This window comes from Giraffa tippelskirchi, chromosome 12 (assembly GCF_054371585.1).
Source record: "Giraffa tippelskirchi isolate mGirTip1 chromosome 12, T2T-mGirTip1v1.2.pri, whole genome shotgun sequence".
Taxonomy (NCBI): Eukaryota; Metazoa; Chordata; class Mammalia; order Artiodactyla; family Giraffidae; genus Giraffa; species Giraffa tippelskirchi.
The window spans coordinates 14,566,768-14,585,937 of record NC_137286.1 but is presented as its reverse complement, the minus strand read 5'-3'; the positions used below and the strand labels follow the sequence as shown (position 1 = coordinate 14,585,937).

The 19,170-nt window shown below is 35.6% G+C and overlaps 1 protein-coding gene across 5 annotated transcripts in view; it reads left to right on the top strand.

Annotated features, from left to right (window-relative positions):
* Positions 1-19,170, top strand: part of FANCM (FA complementation group M) — a 106,300-nt gene that overhangs the window by 33,529 nt on the left and 53,601 nt on the right. For 3 of the 5 annotated variants that reach the window (XM_081548451.1, XM_081548456.1, XM_081548453.1), the window contains exons 12-18: positions 3,229-3,386; positions 4,636-4,791; positions 8,724-10,635; positions 14,955-15,046; positions 15,145-15,213; positions 17,089-17,217; positions 17,935-18,091. In XM_081548451.1, coding sequence (XP_081404577.1) covers positions 3,229-3,386; positions 4,636-4,791; positions 8,724-10,635; positions 14,955-15,046; positions 15,145-15,213; positions 17,089-17,217; positions 17,935-18,091 — 2,673 coding nt within the window. Of the gene's footprint in view, positions 1-3,228; positions 3,387-4,635; positions 4,792-8,723; positions 10,636-13,884; positions 13,904-14,954; positions 15,047-15,144; positions 15,214-17,088; positions 17,218-17,934; positions 18,092-19,170 lie in introns of all 5 variants that reach the window. The other 2 variants (XM_081548455.1, XM_081548454.1) reach the window with 1 other exon arrangement.

Here is a 19,170-nt window from a genome sequence, read left to right as displayed (position 1 = left end):
AAAGATAGTATATATTTGAATTCTCTTGAATTTATTAAACTAATAGTATCATGAAAACTTGGTTAGGTTGCTGTACATTTTTCTTAGTGATCATTTAATTTTTGCAGATGTTAATTAACCATATGTTTAATAATTGTATCTAAAAATGTTACCAGTTCAGTTCAGTCGCTCAGTCGTGTCCGACTCTTTCTGACCCCATGGACAGCACCACACCAGGCCTCCCTGTCCATCACCAACTACCGAAGTGTACTCTAACTCATGTCCATTGAGTCGGTGATGCCATCCAACCATCTCGTTCTCTTTCATCCCATTCTCCTCCCCCCTTCAATCTTTCCCAGCATCAGGGTCTTTTCCAGTGAGTCAGTTCTTAGCATCAGGTGGCCAAAGTATTGGAGTTTCAGCTTCAGCATCAGTCCTTCCAATGAATATTCACGACTGATTTCCTTTAGGATGGACTGCTAGGATCTCCTTGCAGTCCAAGGGACTGTCAAGAGTCTTCTCCATCACCACAGTTCAGAAGCATCAATTCTTTGGTGCGCAGCTTTCTTTATAGTCCAACTCTCACAGCCATACATGACCACTGGAAAAACCATATCTTTGACTAGACGGACCTTTATTGGCAAAGTAATGTCTCTGCTTTTTAATATGCTGTCTAGGTTGGTCATAACTTTCCTTCCAAGGAGCAAGTGTCTTTTAATTTCATGGCTGCAGTCACCATCTGCAGTGATTTTGGAGCCCAAAAAAATAAAGTCTCTCACTGCTTCCACTGTTTCCCCATCTATTTGCCATGAAGTGATGGGACCAGATGCCATGATGTTAGTTTTCTGAATGTTGAGTTTTAAGCCAACTTTTTCACGTTCTCCTCCACTTTCATCAAGAGGCTCTTTAGTTCTTCGCTTTCTGCCTTAAGGGTGGTGTCATCTGCATATCTGAGGTTATTGATATTTCTCCCAGCAATCGTGATTCTAGCTTGGGCTTCATCCAGCCAGCGTTTCTCATGATGTACTCTGCATATAAGTTAAATAAGCAGGGTGACAATATACAGCCTTGACGTACTCCTTTCCCGATTTGGAACCAGTGTGTTTTTCCATGTCCAATTCCAACTGTTGCTTCCTGACCTGCGTACAGATTTCTCAGGAGGCAGGTCAGGTGGTCTGGTGTTCCCATCTCTTGAAGAATTTTCTAGTTTGTTGTGGTCCGCACAGTCAAAGGCTTTGGCATAGTCGATAAAAGCAGAAGTAGATATTTTTTTGGAACTGTCTTGCTCTTTGGATGATCCAACAGATGTTGGCAATTGGATCTCTGATTCCTCTGCCTTTTATAAATCCAGCTTGAACATCTGGAAGTTCACAGTTCATGTACTGTTGAAGCCTGGCTTGGAGAATTTTTAGCATTACTTTGCTAGCATGTGAGATGAATGCAATTGTGCAGTAGTTTGAACATTCTTTGGCATTGCCTTTCTTTGGGATTGGAATGAAAACTGACCTTTTCCAGTTCTGTGGCCACTACTGAGTTTTCCAAATTTGCTTGCATATTGAGTGCAGCACTTTCACAGCATCATCTTATAGGATTTGAAATAGCTCAACTGGAATTTCATCACCTCCACTAGCTTTGTTCGTCTTGATGCTTCCTAAGGCCCACTTGACTTCGCATTCCAGGATGTCTGGCTCTAGATTGGTGATCACACCATCTTGATTATCTGGGTCATGAATATCTTTTTTGTGCAGTTCTTCTGTGTATTCTTGCCACCTCTTCTTAATATCTTCTGCTTCTGCTAGGTCCATACCATTTCTGTCCTTTATTGTGCCCATCTTTGCATGAAATATTCCCTTGGTATCTCTAATTTTCTTGAAGAGATCTCTAGACTTTCCCATACTATTCCTCTCTTTCTTTGCATTGATCTCTGGGGAAGGCTTTCTTATATTACTAGCTCATGTACATTTTTCTGTGCTTTTCTTCTTCCATTTTCTCTGATTTTCAAGTGTCATTGATTCATCTTGCTAATAAGATAGTGTTTATAAGTGTCATCTTTTATATATTTGTTTATGATTCATTGAGGCTAAAGGTCTGAATATATTTAACGTGACTAGCAGAAGGAAATACATTTCTATTTCAAAAGTCTTAGTGCCTCAGATTGCTAGATCTGAAGAAGACCTGAGAGATCACCTAATTCAAACCCCTTAATTTGCAAAAGCTTTCATGTAAAATTTAGGAATAGCTAAGACAGAAGTTTCCTGATTTCAAATTCAGTATCTTTCTGATTTCTTTTTCTACCCTCATCTTTATTGGGACCAGAGTTACAGCTTAATATTTTTTAATCCTTCCCATGTTGGTGATTATTTTCCTTTATAAAGATTATGGAAATAATAAAGGATTAATTTACTATACATTTTTTAAAAGTATATTATCATGTCGTTTTTTAAAGCAGTAGGTCTTTTTGTCCTTTTTAAACTGTCGTCCCACCCCACCCCACATTTAGCTAAAACTAAAGACTTTAGCTAAAACTCTTTTTAGTTTTGTCATCTCTCCCGCATCCATACCTGTTTCAGATAACTTTCTAATAATGTTAGGATAGAATCATGATGCTAGTTTTCATTTGTAAGTTATCTGTTTCCTTCTAGGTCTTAGACAACAAAATGAAGAGAGTCCAAAAGAATACAGGACTGAGAGCTACCTGGTGATGTTTTGTTAATGAAGGTTAGCTGTAGTTGGAAGGGTGCCCTGCTGCTGCTGCTGCTAAGTTGCTTCAGTCGTGTCCGATTCTGTGCGACCCCACAGACGGCAGCCCAACGGGCTCCCCTGTCCCTGGGATTCTCTAGGCAAGAATACTGGAGTGGGTTGCCATTTCCTTCTCCAATGCATGAAAGTGAAAAGCGAAAGTGAAGTTGCTCACTCGTGTCTGACTCTTAGCGACCCCATGGACTGCAGCCTACCAGGCTCCTCCATTCATGGGATTTTCCAGGCAAGAGTACTGGAGTAGGGTGCCATTGCCTTCTCCGGAAGGGTGCTCTAGTACTTTCAAAAAGGTGAGAGAAGTTTAGGAGATATTTGGAAACAGGAAGTAATAACCAGAGTGTTTATATGAAGAAAATGAATTTTAAGGAATAGAATTAGTGGTTTGGCAGAAACAAGTAGACATAAACAGAGAGTTTGAGTTGATGTTTCTTATTTTGTGTTTGTCTAGCAGATTTTTTTAAACCTGTTTTCAATTATTTTTTAAACTTCTAGGAATAAAGCAGAGTAATTCAAAGAATGATTGGTTCTTATCAGAAGAAGAATTTAAATTATGGAACAGACGATATAGATTAAGAGACACTGATGAAATTCAGGAAATAACATTGCCTCAAGTTCAGTTTCTATCTTTATACAATGAAGAGAACAGACTAGTAAGTTAAATGTGTTTTCAAATGTTCTTTGTAGTGATTATGCAATAGCTTTGGGAGTAAAGAGAATGAATATTCATGATCAGAAGGTCAACTTATGTAAAAATTAAGAATGTAAGCAGTTTAAAAAAGAATATTAAAGAATAGTCTGTCTTGGTAAAACTACTAATTTTCTTGTATATATATTTTTACATGACTAATATATTTACATAAATTCTGACTTGATTACTTTCTTCATATGAACATTTCTGTGTAGGTGTAATTTTTATGATTGTTATATTACTCTGTAACATACTGTACTTTAACTATTTCTCTGTTGTGTTTTAGAATTATTTCAGTATATTACTAATTATGCTATTATGAATGTCTTTGTACAAGCTGGTTTTTAATTTTTGCTTTGAAACTACAGTAAAACTTTAAATTGTACATTAGACTTATTTTATTATGAACAAATTATTGATGAGCTTAAGGAAAGTCAAACAAAATCATCAGAGGTTACATATGTACCAGCGAAATAGAAAAACAACTTCAAGGAAGATACCTTTGAGAAGGTTTATGGGGCTTGAAATACTTGGCTTTGAGAATCTATATTTTATTCACTAACAGGGAAAGTGAGGAATGGCAGCAGGCATGATGAATTGGGATCAGTATCACGAGAGATTATGAATACCTCTTTATGAGCTTCCCTGGTGGCTCAGACGGTAAAAGCGTCTGCTTGCAATGCGGGAGACCTGGGTTCAATCCCTGGTTCGGGAAGGTCCCTGGAGAAGGAAATGGCAGCCCACTCCAGTACTCTTGCCTGGAAAATTCCACAGATGGAGGAGCCTTGTAGGCTACATTCCACGGAGTCACAAAGAGTCGGACACGACTGAGTGATTTCAGTTTCAGTTTATTAGATTATAGAACATAATCTAGCAAAAACTCTTAACATGGAATTATATAAACAGGAATATGGCCAAGTAGTAACTCATCTAACATTTATTTATTTATGTATTTTATTTTTAATGACATAGTTTTCTTTCTAATTTTGTAAGCAATACATGTGACAGTTATTTTTTAAATGTATTTAAAAGGATGTCTTTGTACTTCATAAAGTAATTTTATTTTTAACCTGAGATTTTAGTTGAAAATACCTAAGTGAATTAAAATTCTTTATGCTATGCCAATTATCTGTATATTAAGTACTTTTTAAATCAGTGTGTGAAAACTGAGTCTATGTGTTGTTTTATATGTTAAATTATCGTTAATCAAGACTGAAGAACCAACTGTTGGAATTCATCAGCTCTCTCTCTCTGAATGGAGACTATGGCAGGATCATCCTTTGCCTACATATCAAGTTGACCATTCAGATCGATGTCACCATTTCATAAATATTATGCAAATGATAGAAGAAATGAGACATGAAGAGGTAGGAGCCTACTGTAACTTTCTCTTGCTGGTATGATAGTGAAACTAGAATATTTAAACTTTAGTCTTCTTAATTTGAAGTCATTATTATAAGAAATAAGTATTTATTATAAATAATCAAAGCTAGACTATTTTGTTTTTCTGTGTAGCTTCTTGTGATCCCAATGGACTAGTTTTCTGTCTTAGGAGAAGTAGGCCTAATTAGGAGAATGCCATCTGTGAATACCGATCACCCACAGTGAAATTTTAATGTATTTAATGGCTAAAGGGGATCAAGACCATCCCCAAGAAAAAGAAATGCAAAAAAAGCAAAATGGTTGTCTGAGGAGACCTTAAAAACAGCTATTAAAAGAAGAGAAGTGAAAGGCAAAGGAGAAAAGGAAAGATATACCCATTTGAATGCAGAGTTCCAAAGAATAGCAAGGAGAGATAAGAACCTTCCACAGAGATCGGTGCAAAGAAATAGAGGAAAACAATAGCAAGGGAAAGACTAGAGATCTCTTCAAGAAAATCAGAGATACCAAGGGAACATTTCATGCAAAGATGGGCACAATAAAGGACAGGAATAGTATGGACCTAACAGAAGCAGAAGATACTAAGAAGAGGTGGCAAGAATACACAGAAGAAATGTACAAAACAGATCTTCACGACCCAGATAATCAAGATGGTGTGATCACCAATCTAGAGCCAGACATCCTGGAATGTGAAGTCAAGATGCCTTAGGAAGCATCAAGACGAACAAAGCTAGTGGAGGTGATGGAATTCCAGTTGAGCTATTTCCTGTAAGATGATGCTATGAAAGTGCTGCACTCAATATGCAAGCAAATTTGGAAAACTCAGCAGTGGCCACAGGACTGGAAAAGGTCAGTTTTCATTCCAATCCCAAAGAAAGGCAATGCCAAAGAATGTTCAAACTACCGCACAATTATACTCATCTCACATGCTAGCAAAGTAATGCTCAAAATTCTCCAAGCCAGGCTTCAACAGTACGTGAACCGTGAACTTCCAGATGTTCAAGCTGGATTTATAAAAGGCAGAGGAACCAGAGATCAAATTGCTAACATCTGTTGGATTGTCGAAAAAGCAAGAGAATTCCAGAAAAACATCTGCTTTATTGACTATGCCAAAGCCTTTGACGATGTGGACCACAACAAACTGGAAAATTCTTCAAGAGATGGGAACACCAGACCACCTGACCTGCCTCCTGAGAAATCTGTACACAGGTCAGGAAGCAACAGTTGAATTGGACATGGAACAACATACTGGTTCCAAATCGGGAAAGGAGTCCATCAAGGCTGTATATTGTCACCCTGCTTATTTAACTTATATGCAGAGTACATCATGAGAAACGCTGGCTGGATGAAGCCCAAGCTAGAATCAAGATTGCCGGGAGAAATATCAATAACATAGATATGCAGATGACACCACCCTTAAGGCAGAAAACGAAGAAGAACTAAAGAGCCTCTTGATGAAAGTGAAAGAGGACAGTGAAAAAGTTGGCTTAAAACTCAACACTCAGAAAACTAAGATCTGGTCCCATCACTTCATGGCAAATAGATGGGGAAACAGTGGAAGCAGTGACAGACTTTTATTTTGGGGGGCTCCAAAATCACTGCAGATGGTGACTGCAGCCATGAAATTAAAAGACGCTTACTCCTTGGAAGAAAAGTTATGACTCTGCATATTAAAAAGCAGAGACATTACTTTGCCAACAAACATCTGTCTTGTCAAAGGTATGGTTTTTCCAGTGGTCATGTATGGATGTGAGAGTTGAACTATAAAGAAAGCTGAGCACTGGAGAATTCATGCTTTTGAACTGTGGTGTTGGAGAAGACTCTTGAGAGTCTTTTGGAGAGCAAGGAGATCCAAGCAGTCCATCCTAAAGGAAATCAGTCCTGAATATTCATTGGAAGGACTGATGCAGAAGCTGAAACTCCAATACTTTGGCCACCTGATGCTAAGAACTGACTCATTGGAAAAGACCCTGATGCTGAGAAAGACTGAGGGCAGGAGGAGAAGGGGATAACAGAGGATGAGACGGTTGGATGGCATCACCGACTCGATCAACATGAGTTTGAGTAAACTCTGAGAGTTGGTGATGGACAGAGAGGCCTGGTGTGCTGCAGTCCATGGGGTTGCAAAGAGTCGGACATGACTGAGCAACTGAACTGAACTGAACTGAATGGCTAAAAAAATGTTTTTTGGTTGTGCCGCATAGCTTGCAGGATCTTAGTTCCCAGACCAGGGATTAAACCCAAGCCCTGGCAGTGAAAGCACCAAGTCTTAAACACTAGATCTCCAGGGAATTCCCATTTAATGATTTATATAAATGTTTGTAAAGCAAATTTAGTATTCTTGTTAGATCTGTTGAAATTTCTCTATCATACATGTCATTTGGTATGTCTCCTTTATCCTGGTGGTAGTTTAGAGAATTAGTGATTCCTTGAGTAGCATCCTGATTATTATTCCCTGAGAGAGTCAGAATGCTGAACCTATTATGAGTGTGAAATCCAAAATGCCTGGGTTAGAATCTTAGTTTTTGCATCTGTAAGTTACTTAACCTCTTTGTGCCTCAGTTTCATCTGTAAATTGGGGATAACTGTTTCTTCCTTAAGGTTGTGAGAATTAAGTGGCTTAATACATGTAAAGCAATTAGAAAAATACCTGGCAGATAGTAATTACTTGATAGATTGTAGCTGCTAATTTTATTATTAGCTGTTGTTCATGAATACATGTAAATAAAGTAATTATTTCTGTATCCCTACAAGTGAAAAAAGGTGTATATAATCCTATTTTATGTGTTAATTAAATTTGTGCTTTCTACAAATAGTTGTCATGGGCCTCTCATGTACTCAGTACTGGGATGTGCCAGCAAAGGCTGTGCATCAAAGTAACAGATTTATTTAGTGCCTTCTATATGGCATGGTCTGTTCTAGGCCCCATGGCTACACTGGTTAAGAAGACAGATTAAATATTCTGTAGGGAGCATATATCCTATTAGGGTGACAGACATTCTCACATTAATATTTATTGTATTTATTATACAAAAAGTGGAGAGTTAACTGCTTAAGTACCTGAATAGTAGAGGAATCCTGATTAAAGTGGCATTTAGTGGCAAGAGGGAAGGATAAGACAGGGATGGTGGGGACTGTAGTTTTAGATTTAGATATAAGACTTGGAAATTCACGAGAAGAGCTCTGAGAAATTTGTTAAAAATAGCATATTCTAGCTTATAGCCTAGAAGACATATAGATACCATTATTTCAAATGTTCTAAAATCTGTTCTTAGTTTATCTTCATCAAGAGAGTAAATTTCACATAAGTATGTGTTTCTCATTTATATATGTTAATTTCTTAAATATCTTTTTATTTTTTATTTATTTTTTTAAAAATTAGTTTATTTATCTATTTTTTAACTTTACAATATTGTATTTGTTTTGCCATACATTGCCATGAATCCACCATGGATGTACATGTGTTCCCCTTCCAGAACCCCCCTCCCACCTCCCTCCCCATCCCATCCCTCCGGGTCATCCTGGTGCACCAGCCCCGAGCACCCTGTATCATGCATTGAACTTAAATATCCTTTTAAAGAAGTTAGAATCATTGTTCAGTTAAATGTTAGGAAAATAGTATTTATAATAATATTTTATATATTAAATAAATTTATACTTTCTACCAATGTTTATCATGGGTCTCTTATGTACTAGGTACTGGGAATACAAAACTATTAACTGATAAAAGATAATTTGTGATAATTTCACAGGAATGTCATTTCTAATTTTGTTTGACTTAGAATAATTTTTAAGGTAAAATCATTTGAATAATGCAATATTGTCTGGAAAATATTTTAACAGAGTAAAGCTCATCTCTTAGAATTTTTGTTTGGTTTATATTGCTTTCTTGTGACTTTTTCATTTTCCGTCTTTATAGGGAGAATGCAGCTATGAATTGGAAATTAAATCTTACTTACAAATGGAAGATGTTAGCTCAGCATCTAGTGCTCCCAGAAATGAATATAATCCTTTTGCCAATGGCACCTTTACAAGTAACAAGAAGTCTTCATTTGCAAGGAATGTAAATCAAGGGAAATCAGTCTCAGTGACAGAATCTGATGAAGAATGTGCTGAAATTTTTAAACAAATTCCTATCAAATCTACTAAAATTCCTTCTTTAGAAAAAAAGGCTTCTGAAAACCTGAAAAAAGATCAACCTAAAAAAGAAAATAAGGATGTTGTTATCCTTTTAGATACTGATGACAGTTCTACCGCTGAACATATTCTTCAGGTAGACCTACGAAATGGTAAAAGGGCATCAGATACAGGTGAAGTCACTGCCACATATGCTGTCAGTGAAAATGGAGATAATCAGTCATGTGGATTATTAACAGATTATCAGTTTAAAAATAAATCTACTAGTTCATTTACTGGAAATTTTTTTGATTCTGGTTATAACAGTTTCAGTGATGAGAAATCTTTTTCATCTAGCTTATTTCTTTCATTTGAGGATGAGCTTGATATAGCGAAAACAGATGACCAGGTTTTTAATTGTCATTCATTAACAAAAGAGGTGCTAGCTAATGTAGAGAGATTTTTATCACAGTCTCCTCCACCTCTCAGTGAACTATCAGATTTGGAATATGAAATTGCTAAGGGTTCTGCACTTGAAAACTTGGTTTTTCTACCCTACTCAGAGTGTTTACAGAATGATAAATCCACCAATTTAATGTCACATTCAGCTGTAATTTCTCAACAGAATTTAGAATTGAATTCACTTAAGTTTATTACTCATCCTTCTGCAAAAACTTGCCTTTATGGTACAACTAATGATAAGATTTCTGATGAGCCAAGCTTCTGTGACTCTGATAAAGTACATAAAGATAGTAAAAATGAACAGTTAGTATCCAACAATCAAATTCAAATGAACATCAGCCCTTCAAAGGATTTTGCTGAAGAAAAGAATCATGATGTTGATAACAGTGACCTCCCAATGTTGCATACTGCTCAGGATGAAAGTTTATTATTATTTGAAGATGTTAATACGGAGTTTAATGATGTGAGCCGTCCTCCCTTGAACAGTAAATGTGAATCTTTATGTTTATCAGACAGAACTGCTGTAAGTGAAATTGCACCAGTCTCTCAGTTCTTCATTTCTGATGAACTTTTGTTAGAGAATGATTCTGAACCCCAAGATCAAATTGTCTGTGATACTAATAATTGGAAATCTCATGAAGGTTTGAGAGGTATACATGAGGAAAAACTGAATGATGACGAAAACAGTTTCGACTGCTCTAAGGATTTATTTTCTGTTACGTTTGATTTAGGATTTTGTAGTACAGGTTCTGAGGATGAAGTAGTGGACCATGCATCAGATACAAATAATAAAATTTTAGATGATCTACCTGGAAGGCATTTAGATATTAAGCAGATAAATGGTGCAAATTGTGTTTCAAATCAAGCAGTCATATCAAGAGCCCATGTTGATAGTTCTACAAGTGTAACAACTGCTCACCCATCAAGTGAAGATAAGCAGAGTCCAGCTTTTTCATGTTTTTCAGTGAATGCAACAAAAAGTAAAGAACTTATGTCTCCTGGTTATTCTCAGTTTTCATTGCCAGTAGGAGAGAAAGTTATGAGCACACCACTTTCTGAATCAAATATATTGAACTCATTTTCTAAGAAGAGCATAGAAATGGCTAAAAAGTCAGATTCTAACATGGGGAAAGTAAATCTACACAGTTTCAAAGAAACATTGAATTCAACTTTCGGTGATTCAAGACTTTCTATAGAAAAGTATAAAGGCAAGAAACAAACCAGTCTACATCAATCCTGCCGTTCTACTGAAGGTAGGATTCCATCTTTATAAAGCACAAATTTTCTAGAATATTTATTTGGACCAGATTCTATAATTTTTATAAAATGTAATTTCTCAGTGTATGATATATTGAATTAGATAATTGATGTACTATATAGTCCTTTTGTTGATGTTTTTTGATACAGGATTTATTTTTTTCTCCATGTGTTTATGGCATACACGCCATGGGAAGGTACTGTGCTAGACACTGAAAAACAGAAGTGTAAGATTTGGCTCTAGCCTTTAATTGTAAAACACAAACAATTGTGTGACCTATAAATTTGAAAAGATATCAGTAAAATATGGAAATAACTACCAGATGAATAATAAGATGTTGGACGTTTAGGTTCAGAAGATGAAAACATTTTGAACTAGTTTAGATTGGAAATGTTGACTTCTAATGTAGGTTTTCATTTTGGCTCCTTGGGAATATTAATGATTTGGACATGTTGAAGATAATCAAAAGAGAATTTGGATGTTGTAAAATGATGAAAGCAAAGGGAAAGAAGGAAAGTGTAAAGATTTGGGGGGTAGTATAAAGTAGGGGATTTATATGACAAAATTGAGAAATAAGACTGTATTTAAAAAATTACAAGGTCATAGAAGATCCATAGGAATCTTTGGATTTGTATAATCTAATTCTATAGAAAATCCAGAAAATATATGATTTAAATACCAGTGATTTATATATCAAAAATATAATGATTTAAATATGCTTTAGATCCTGTTATGGAACTCAACTCTAGTTTATGTATAGGTTATTATAAAAGGCCATTTATGAATTTTACACTTTATGGCTAAGGAAAAAGAGTAGTTATAGCATAAAATGATAATTTCCTCTGTAAATCTTATGATTCATGAATGTTTTAAGAGAAAAACTTATAAGTTCTGGACATACAGTTAATTTTTTAAAACTAACTTGTCTACATAGTTTTGGATATATTCTGACACTTTTTTTTTTACTAAGTATGTTTCCTAGGTCCTTTAATATTTAACACCTTTATATTACTGTGAAGTCACTCAGTCGTGTCCGACTCAGTGCGACCCCATGGACTGTAGCCTACCATACTCCTCCGTCCATGGGATTCTCCAGGCAAGAATACTGGAGTGGGTTGCCATTTCCTTCTCCAGGGGATCTTCCTGACCCAGGGATCGAACCCGAGTCTCCTACATTGTAGACAGACGCTTTACCATCAGAGCCACCAGGGAAGTCCAACCTTTATATTAACAGAAAAAAAAAATTATCTCACTCATTAACAAAGACCTTTATATTAAGTCTTTGTTAATGAGTGAAATAATTTTTCTGTCTTTGTGTCAGATTTGCATTAAAACTTTTTTTCTAGCATTGTATTTAATGACTAACCATGGGCAATATAATTCTGAATACATAGCCATTAAGGAACTATTTATTAGGAATGTTTTTTTTAGTATTTATTAGTCCACTTAATTGAAATAGAAGATTTAGGATCATTTCCCATGTTATATATATATACAATATTCTGTCTAGGTAGATATTTTATTAGCACAGAGCATAAGGAGAAATATACTGTGTGAGTTTGTATTAGGTTTTTTTACTGCTGTGTAAAACATTACTCCCCCTAATTTAGTGGCTTAAGATAGCATTTATCTCACAGTTTCTGTAGTTTAGGAATTTCAGAGTTGCTTAACTGGGTCATTCTGGCTTAGAATTTCTCATGGGATTATAGTCAAGATTTCACTTGGGGTTGCAGTCATCTGAAGACCTGACTGGGCATGTAAAATCTGCTTCCAAAATGGTTTATTTGAAAGCGAGGAAGGATGATGGGAACCACACAGAAATCTCTGGTCCATAGTAATTCTAAACTCCAGCAGAACCAAGATTGAAAGTTTCTTGATTAGTACTCAAAGCCTCCATAATTCTTCATGGTTCTTGGCTCTATCCTCTGGATGCCTAGTCTAGTTTCCTAATAGGTAGCACTTGTGGAGCTTTCTCAGTTTGCGACCTTCTGGTAAAAATTTGGGGATCCAAAGGCCTCTTCATTTTGTACTGTCTCTGCCCCTTTTAGTTGTAGCTGGCTGTGGTTTTTTTCCTCATCTAATTCTCATAAATATTTGTGGATATCTTGTGAATCTTATTTGAAGTTCATTCCATTAGACACTAGCCATGTCCACAAATCTTTTGGAGGTAAGTTCTTCTCTAACTTTGGCTTCTGCTGAGATGTGTAAAGATAGTTCCTTAATCTTCCTAGAAGATCTGTTGTTTGAGAGGGAATGTAAAAGACATCTTTAAAATGTTTAGAGTACCATCTGACTGACTGGTACTCTGCGGCACCACCTTTGATCTTTCTGAGGTCTTAAAGCATTTACAGTTACACCCTCGGCATCATCTGGACTGTAGTTTCCTGGAAGTCTTCTAGATTAGGTCTTTGCCTGGAAGATTTCTTAATTTAACATTATTTGCCATCTGGAGAAGCTGGTAATTTTCAAAACCAGCAAGTCTCAACTGTTTCATGTTTTGATTAATTGATTGATTAATTTATTTGGCTGTGCCAGGTCTTAGTTGTGACATGTGGGATCTTTAACTGCTGGCATGCGAGCTCTTAGTTGTGGCACGTGGGATCTAGTTCCAGGGATCGAACCTGAGCCCCTACATTGGAAGTGCAGAGTTTTAGCTACTGGACCATCAGGAAAGTCCCCCTGTTTCATGTTTAATATACTTTCTTTAATTCCTCTCTCTCCTTTCACATTTAAACAAGAAGCATAGGTGATACCTTAAACATGTCGTCTGGAAATCTCCTTGCTTAGCGCACCTCCTTCATTGTTGTTGTTCAGTCGCTCAGTTATGTCCTACTCTTTGAGATCCCCATAGACTATAGACTCCTCTGTCCTTCACTGTCTTCCAGAGTTTGCTCAGTTTCATGTCTGTTGGGTCAGTGATGCTATCTAATCATCTCATCCTCTGCCGTCCCCTTCCCTTTTGCCTTCAATTTTTCCCAGCATCAGGGTCTTTCCCAATGAATTGACTCTTTGAGTCAGGTGGCCAAAGTATTGGAGCTTCACCTTCAGCATCAGTCCTTCCAATGATTTCAGGGTTGATTTCCTTTAGGACTGATTGGTTTGATATCCCTGCAGTCCAAGGGACTCTCAAGAGTCTTATCCAACACCACAGTTCAAAAGTACCAGTTCTTCAGCTCTTGGCCTTCTTTATGGTCCAATTCTCACATCTGTACGTGACTACTGGAAAAATCATAGCTTTGACTAGATGGATCTTTGTTATCAAAGTAATGTCTCTGCTTTTTAATATGCTGTCTAGGTTTGTAATAGCTTTCCTTCCAAGGAGCAAGTGTCTTTTAATTTCATGGCTGCAGTCACTATCTGCAGTGATTTTGGAGCCCAAAAAAAGAAAATCTGTCACTGCTTCCACTGTTTCCCCATCTATTTGCCATGAAGTGATGGGACTAGTTGCCATGATCTTAGTTTTTTGAATGTTGAGATTTAAGCCAGTTCTTTCACTCTTCTCTGTCACTCTCATCAAGAGGCTCTTTAGTTCCTCCTTCATGAGGTACATTTTCTACTTTCTGTGTTACTGCAATATTGCTAAACTTTCTGGCACTATAGTAGGATTTCTCTTTCCTATAATTTCTAATAAGAATTTTCTTACTTCTTTAAGCTGTCACCCATGACCTCCTCAATGACTATTAATGTTCCTATAAACAATTCCTTTGAGGCTCTTCAAACTTTCACAAAAACTCTCCTCAAAAATTCTTTAAACAACAACAAAGAAAGTTCTTTTAGCTTCTGCCCACTCTTTAGTTCTAAAGCTATATCCACCATTTAGGTTTTTGGTAATTAATTCCCTATTTCGATGCACCAAAATCTGTATTATTTATCTCTGGCTGCATAACAAATTTACTGCAAACTTAATGGCTTAAAACAGCATGTATGATTTCACCATTTCTATAGACTAGGAATTCGAGAATGGCTTGGCCGGGGGTTCTGACTCCAGATATTTTATGAGGTTGCATTCAAAACATTGGCCAAGGCTACAGTTATCTGAAGGCTTGAATCAGCTTGGCGGATCACATTGCTGTTGTATAAGAGGCCTCAGTTTCCTGCCATGTTTTCCTCTCCATAGGATTACTTCCTCTGTTCTTACCATATAGCATCCGGCTTCCTCCAGAGTGAGTGATGCAAGAAAAACTATCTTTGAGACTGAATAAATGTTGAGATTGCCAGGAACAATTTTTACTGTACCCATCAATAAAATAGATACTTGTGGTTGGACAAACTTAAATCTGTTGACCAGATTCATTATCTTTAAATAAATTATAGATGAACAGTTATCAAGTCGTGAAAGTGAAGATGATGATATCTTCCGAAGAAAAAGTAAAAAAACAAAAGGAAATGTTTTGGAGTCCCCCGAGGTGAGTTGGTCAGTAATCACAGTAGTAAGATCATATAAAGTTTCTTGTTTCCGTTAAAACTTTTTTTTTTAACTTTTTACTTTCTCTGCTTTACCTAGAATCAGAAAAATAGCGAAGTTGATTCTCCACTTCAGGTTGTCAAAAAGCGCAGGGTTCCTCCAAACAGAGTAAGTAAATAACAAATAATAAAAAGTAATTCAAATCGTTTTGAAGTAAATATTACAAGAGAAATATATGAATAGTTGAGCATAGGTATATTTGATCTTATAGGTATATGTTTAACAGAAAAAGATAGTAAATCCTCAGTGACTGGAATTTCTATTTTAATTTTAAATTTCTTCAAGAAACTGTTCCTATTTTTGTCAGTACACTCCAGCAATTCATGAAACGTTGATTAAATACCTACCCTGTATCTACTGTGCAAGATGCTGGGGATAGAATAAAGAGTATTTCCTGGTACTGTTTTAAGTGCATAATCTAATAGGAAGGATAGATAAGTAAATGGATAGTTTCCATATAATTTTTTAAGTGATAAGAGAAGATAAAACTTAACCTAGACCTTGAGTGTTCTGGCAAGCTTCTTGAAAATAACACCTTATATAAATCTTAAAGCATACATATTTTAGGGGAAAAGAAGGGAGAAGGGAAGGCATTCTCAGCAGCTTAAAGAAGGGTACAGAGCAGGGAAACAGCATCTCTTGTTGTGGATTGTAAAGACAAAAAGTACCAGAAAGTAAAGCTGGAGAAAAATCCGGGTAAGCTTTTGGAAGGCCTTATTCACTCTTTTGCTTACTGAATGAGTTTGAAGAAGGGAAAGGAGGAGTCCACAATGACTGTTCAGTTTGGCTTGGACTTAGTTGGCATATACATCATGTTTTTAGAGGAACAAGAAAGAGTGGTGAGTTCAGTGTTGAACATGTTCGAGTTTGAAGTCCATGTGGGACAGTAAAGTGACAGTGTCTGGGAGGCATTGACAACTATGAAAATGTGAAATTTGGTCAGAAGGCACATCTTAAAGGCTCTAGTATTCAGTTGTCATCAGTTTATAGCTGATAGCTAAATTTTGAGACTAGGAAATCTTGTGTGTTTTAATTCTCTAATACTAAGTAGTATAATTTGTGCAAGATTAATTAAAAATGCAGTCAGCCCTCATTAACTTTGTATATTCATACAAAACTCCATTTAAAAAATTGTTTTAACTTGCTACTTTATCTAAAATGTCTGATTGACTTAGTAGAAGTGAATTAAAATATTGATAATGCTGATGCTCAATCCGCCTTAACCTAAAATTATCCCTGTTAATTGAAGTTATTTTGATAAATTTCTTTTGATTATTTGGGTTGGTTTTATATTATTCTGTAAGAGATACTCTAGTAGGCTTCATAGTCAAAAGATTTTTCATTATATTTTTTTCTTAGTTTGAAAGGACTTGTGTATGTTTGAATTGATTTTGATAGCTATATTTATAGACAATTATTTTTTGTGAAGCCCTTCAGGATCTTTTATTTTTATTTTTTTTTTTAAAGATTAATTTATTTATTATTTTCTTGGCAAAGCCTCAAAGCATGTGGGATCTCAGGTCCCCTAACAGGGATCAAACCTGTGCCCCCTGCATCAGAAGTCCAGAGTCTTAACCACTGGACCACCAGGGATGTCCCCCTTCAGGATCTTTTAAAGGAAACAGTTAAACTAAAAACATAAACATTCATCAGATACATTCAGTTTCATACAAAATTGAATGAATACTGTATTAGTATTATTTATATTACCTAATTTATATTACCTAATTTATTATTTTATTACTTAGAATTATCTAACTTTAAAATTTTTAAATATTATGTATTTGTGCATGGCTCTGAGTTGTAAGAGCATATGAGACACTGCAGGAGCAGAACAATGGCAAGATTTGTGAAAGGTAAGAAAATGTTCGGTCAACTATTTAAAAGGGAAAAATGACAATAGAAGCAACAACCCTTCAGAAATTCATTAAGATACAACACTTAAATTATATTTTCTTATGCAAAAATTTTATTGAATTATAGTTAGATTTATCATCTAGTGATGAGAGTGATAATTTTCACAAACGAGATCCACAATCAGAAGACTTCAAGGATCATAAGAGGAGTGCCAAAAGAAGCATTAAAGTGCGAAAGAGACAGAATCACCTAAAGGTAAACTTTTTTCAGTTTCTTATTTTTATATAAAAATACTATATATTTTTAATTAGTAAAGAAGAGTAGATTTTACATAGAAGTAGATTTCTCTATAATTTCTTTCTAGGAAAAAAACAAAACTTAAAAATTATTTTGACCCTAACTTTACTTTTTTTTACTAGAATTAAAAAGTCAAAGTGTGGTTTCCTAGTTTCTCTTTGTGTTTTGAAACTATCTTGCAATGTTGTGTTATTTTGAAGAACTAAATGAAGAAACTTTAGTGTACTGAAGATGTAACATTCAAATCGAAGAAAATATAGAGACAAATCTGAATTTTAAAATATTTGCTTTTATAATATTTATATTGTTTTTCTTATCGATATCCAATATTCAAATTTTTGGAAAAGAATTCTTAGCACTTTTTTTTCTGATCAGTCTTTTTGTGGTACTGTATTTTTCCTGGCAAAGATGAATTAGCTGAAAGACTCAAGAGACTTTATTAAAAAACATTCAGCAAGCAGACATGCTGACCATGTTTATTTTATTTATAACAATTAAAAGAATACATTTTAAATAGATATGCTACTTTATCATTTCTTCTCGCAGTTTTCTATTTTTATTATTTTTGATATTAAAAGCACTGGCAAGTAATCCATTTTCCAAAACTGGTTTCAGTTATTTGAGGACATTAAATTATTTCTTAAAGGCACTTTCCTGTTTTCTCATTTATCTTAGCTCATAGCTAGGAAGTTTTTAGATGAAGAAGCAGAACTTTCCCAAGAAGAGGCAGAATGTGTTTCATCAGATGAGAATGATGAGTCAGAAAATGAACAAGACTCCTCACTACTTGACTTTTTAAATGATGAGACTCAACTGTCACAGGCTATAAATGGTAAATGATACAATAATACTTCTTTTTCTTTTCATTTTCAATGCTTTTACTGTGGTTATACTTAAATATTCTAGTCATTTTCCAAAGAACCTTGACTTTAAAGGGAATTAAATTTGACATGTGTAAAATACTTGTTATTTTCATTCAAATTCTGTAATAGTTGCTTTATGTGAGAGTTGCTTGTTTATAGGCTTCTACTAATTTTAGAAATTACTACTTTTAGAAAACAGTCTCCAGAGACCTGGCTGGCTGTCAGTTGTTCATTTAACAAGTATTTAATGCCTGGTATGTGCCTAGCACTCTGTAAGGTTCTTGAGAAAGCTGTATCTGTGAACAAAATGGACAAAACCCCCTGTGCTTATGAAGCATACGTTAGAATGGAAGAAGAGAAACAGTGTACACAATAACTAAATTATTTAGTGTAAGACAAATTTACAGAAAAAAAATTGAGTGAGATGGAGATTTGGAGTGTCAGGGGTTGGGGTATTAAGCTGTAAATTTGAGTAAGGTAATTAGGGGTTGACCTCATTGAGGTGACATTTGTCCAAACTCTAGGAGATGAGGAATTCAACCATGCAGTCTGTTAAAACCAGCTGAGACACAAAGCTAAATTTATTAAATTCGTCAAGTAAGGGAGACTACTTTTAGAAAACAGTCTCCCCAAATAGTGCTTGAGCAGGTCTTCTATACAATATTTTAAGAGCAGATGATTCAGATTGGCTGCAATGGAAATGGGAAAGATTGTGGTAGGCTTTTCTATATTCTTACCTTTCACAAATCTTGCCACTGTTCTGCTCCTGCAGTGTCTCATATGATTTAAGACAGCAAAGTTTCCCAAGGTCCACAACTTTAAAGAAGAAGGCTTTAAATACAGAGGTCTCAGTAGTGTGTTGCTGATACAGATATGATTTGCAGAATAAGGTTTCTTTCCCAGGTTTATAGTTGAATCTGGTAGGAGAATGTTGATGCAAAGATGACAACCAGTGTAAAGGCCCTGAAGCAGGAGTGTGCCTGGCATGTTCAAGGCTACATTGTGACTAGAACTGAATGGGAAGAAGGGGGGTAGTAGGAAGTGAGAT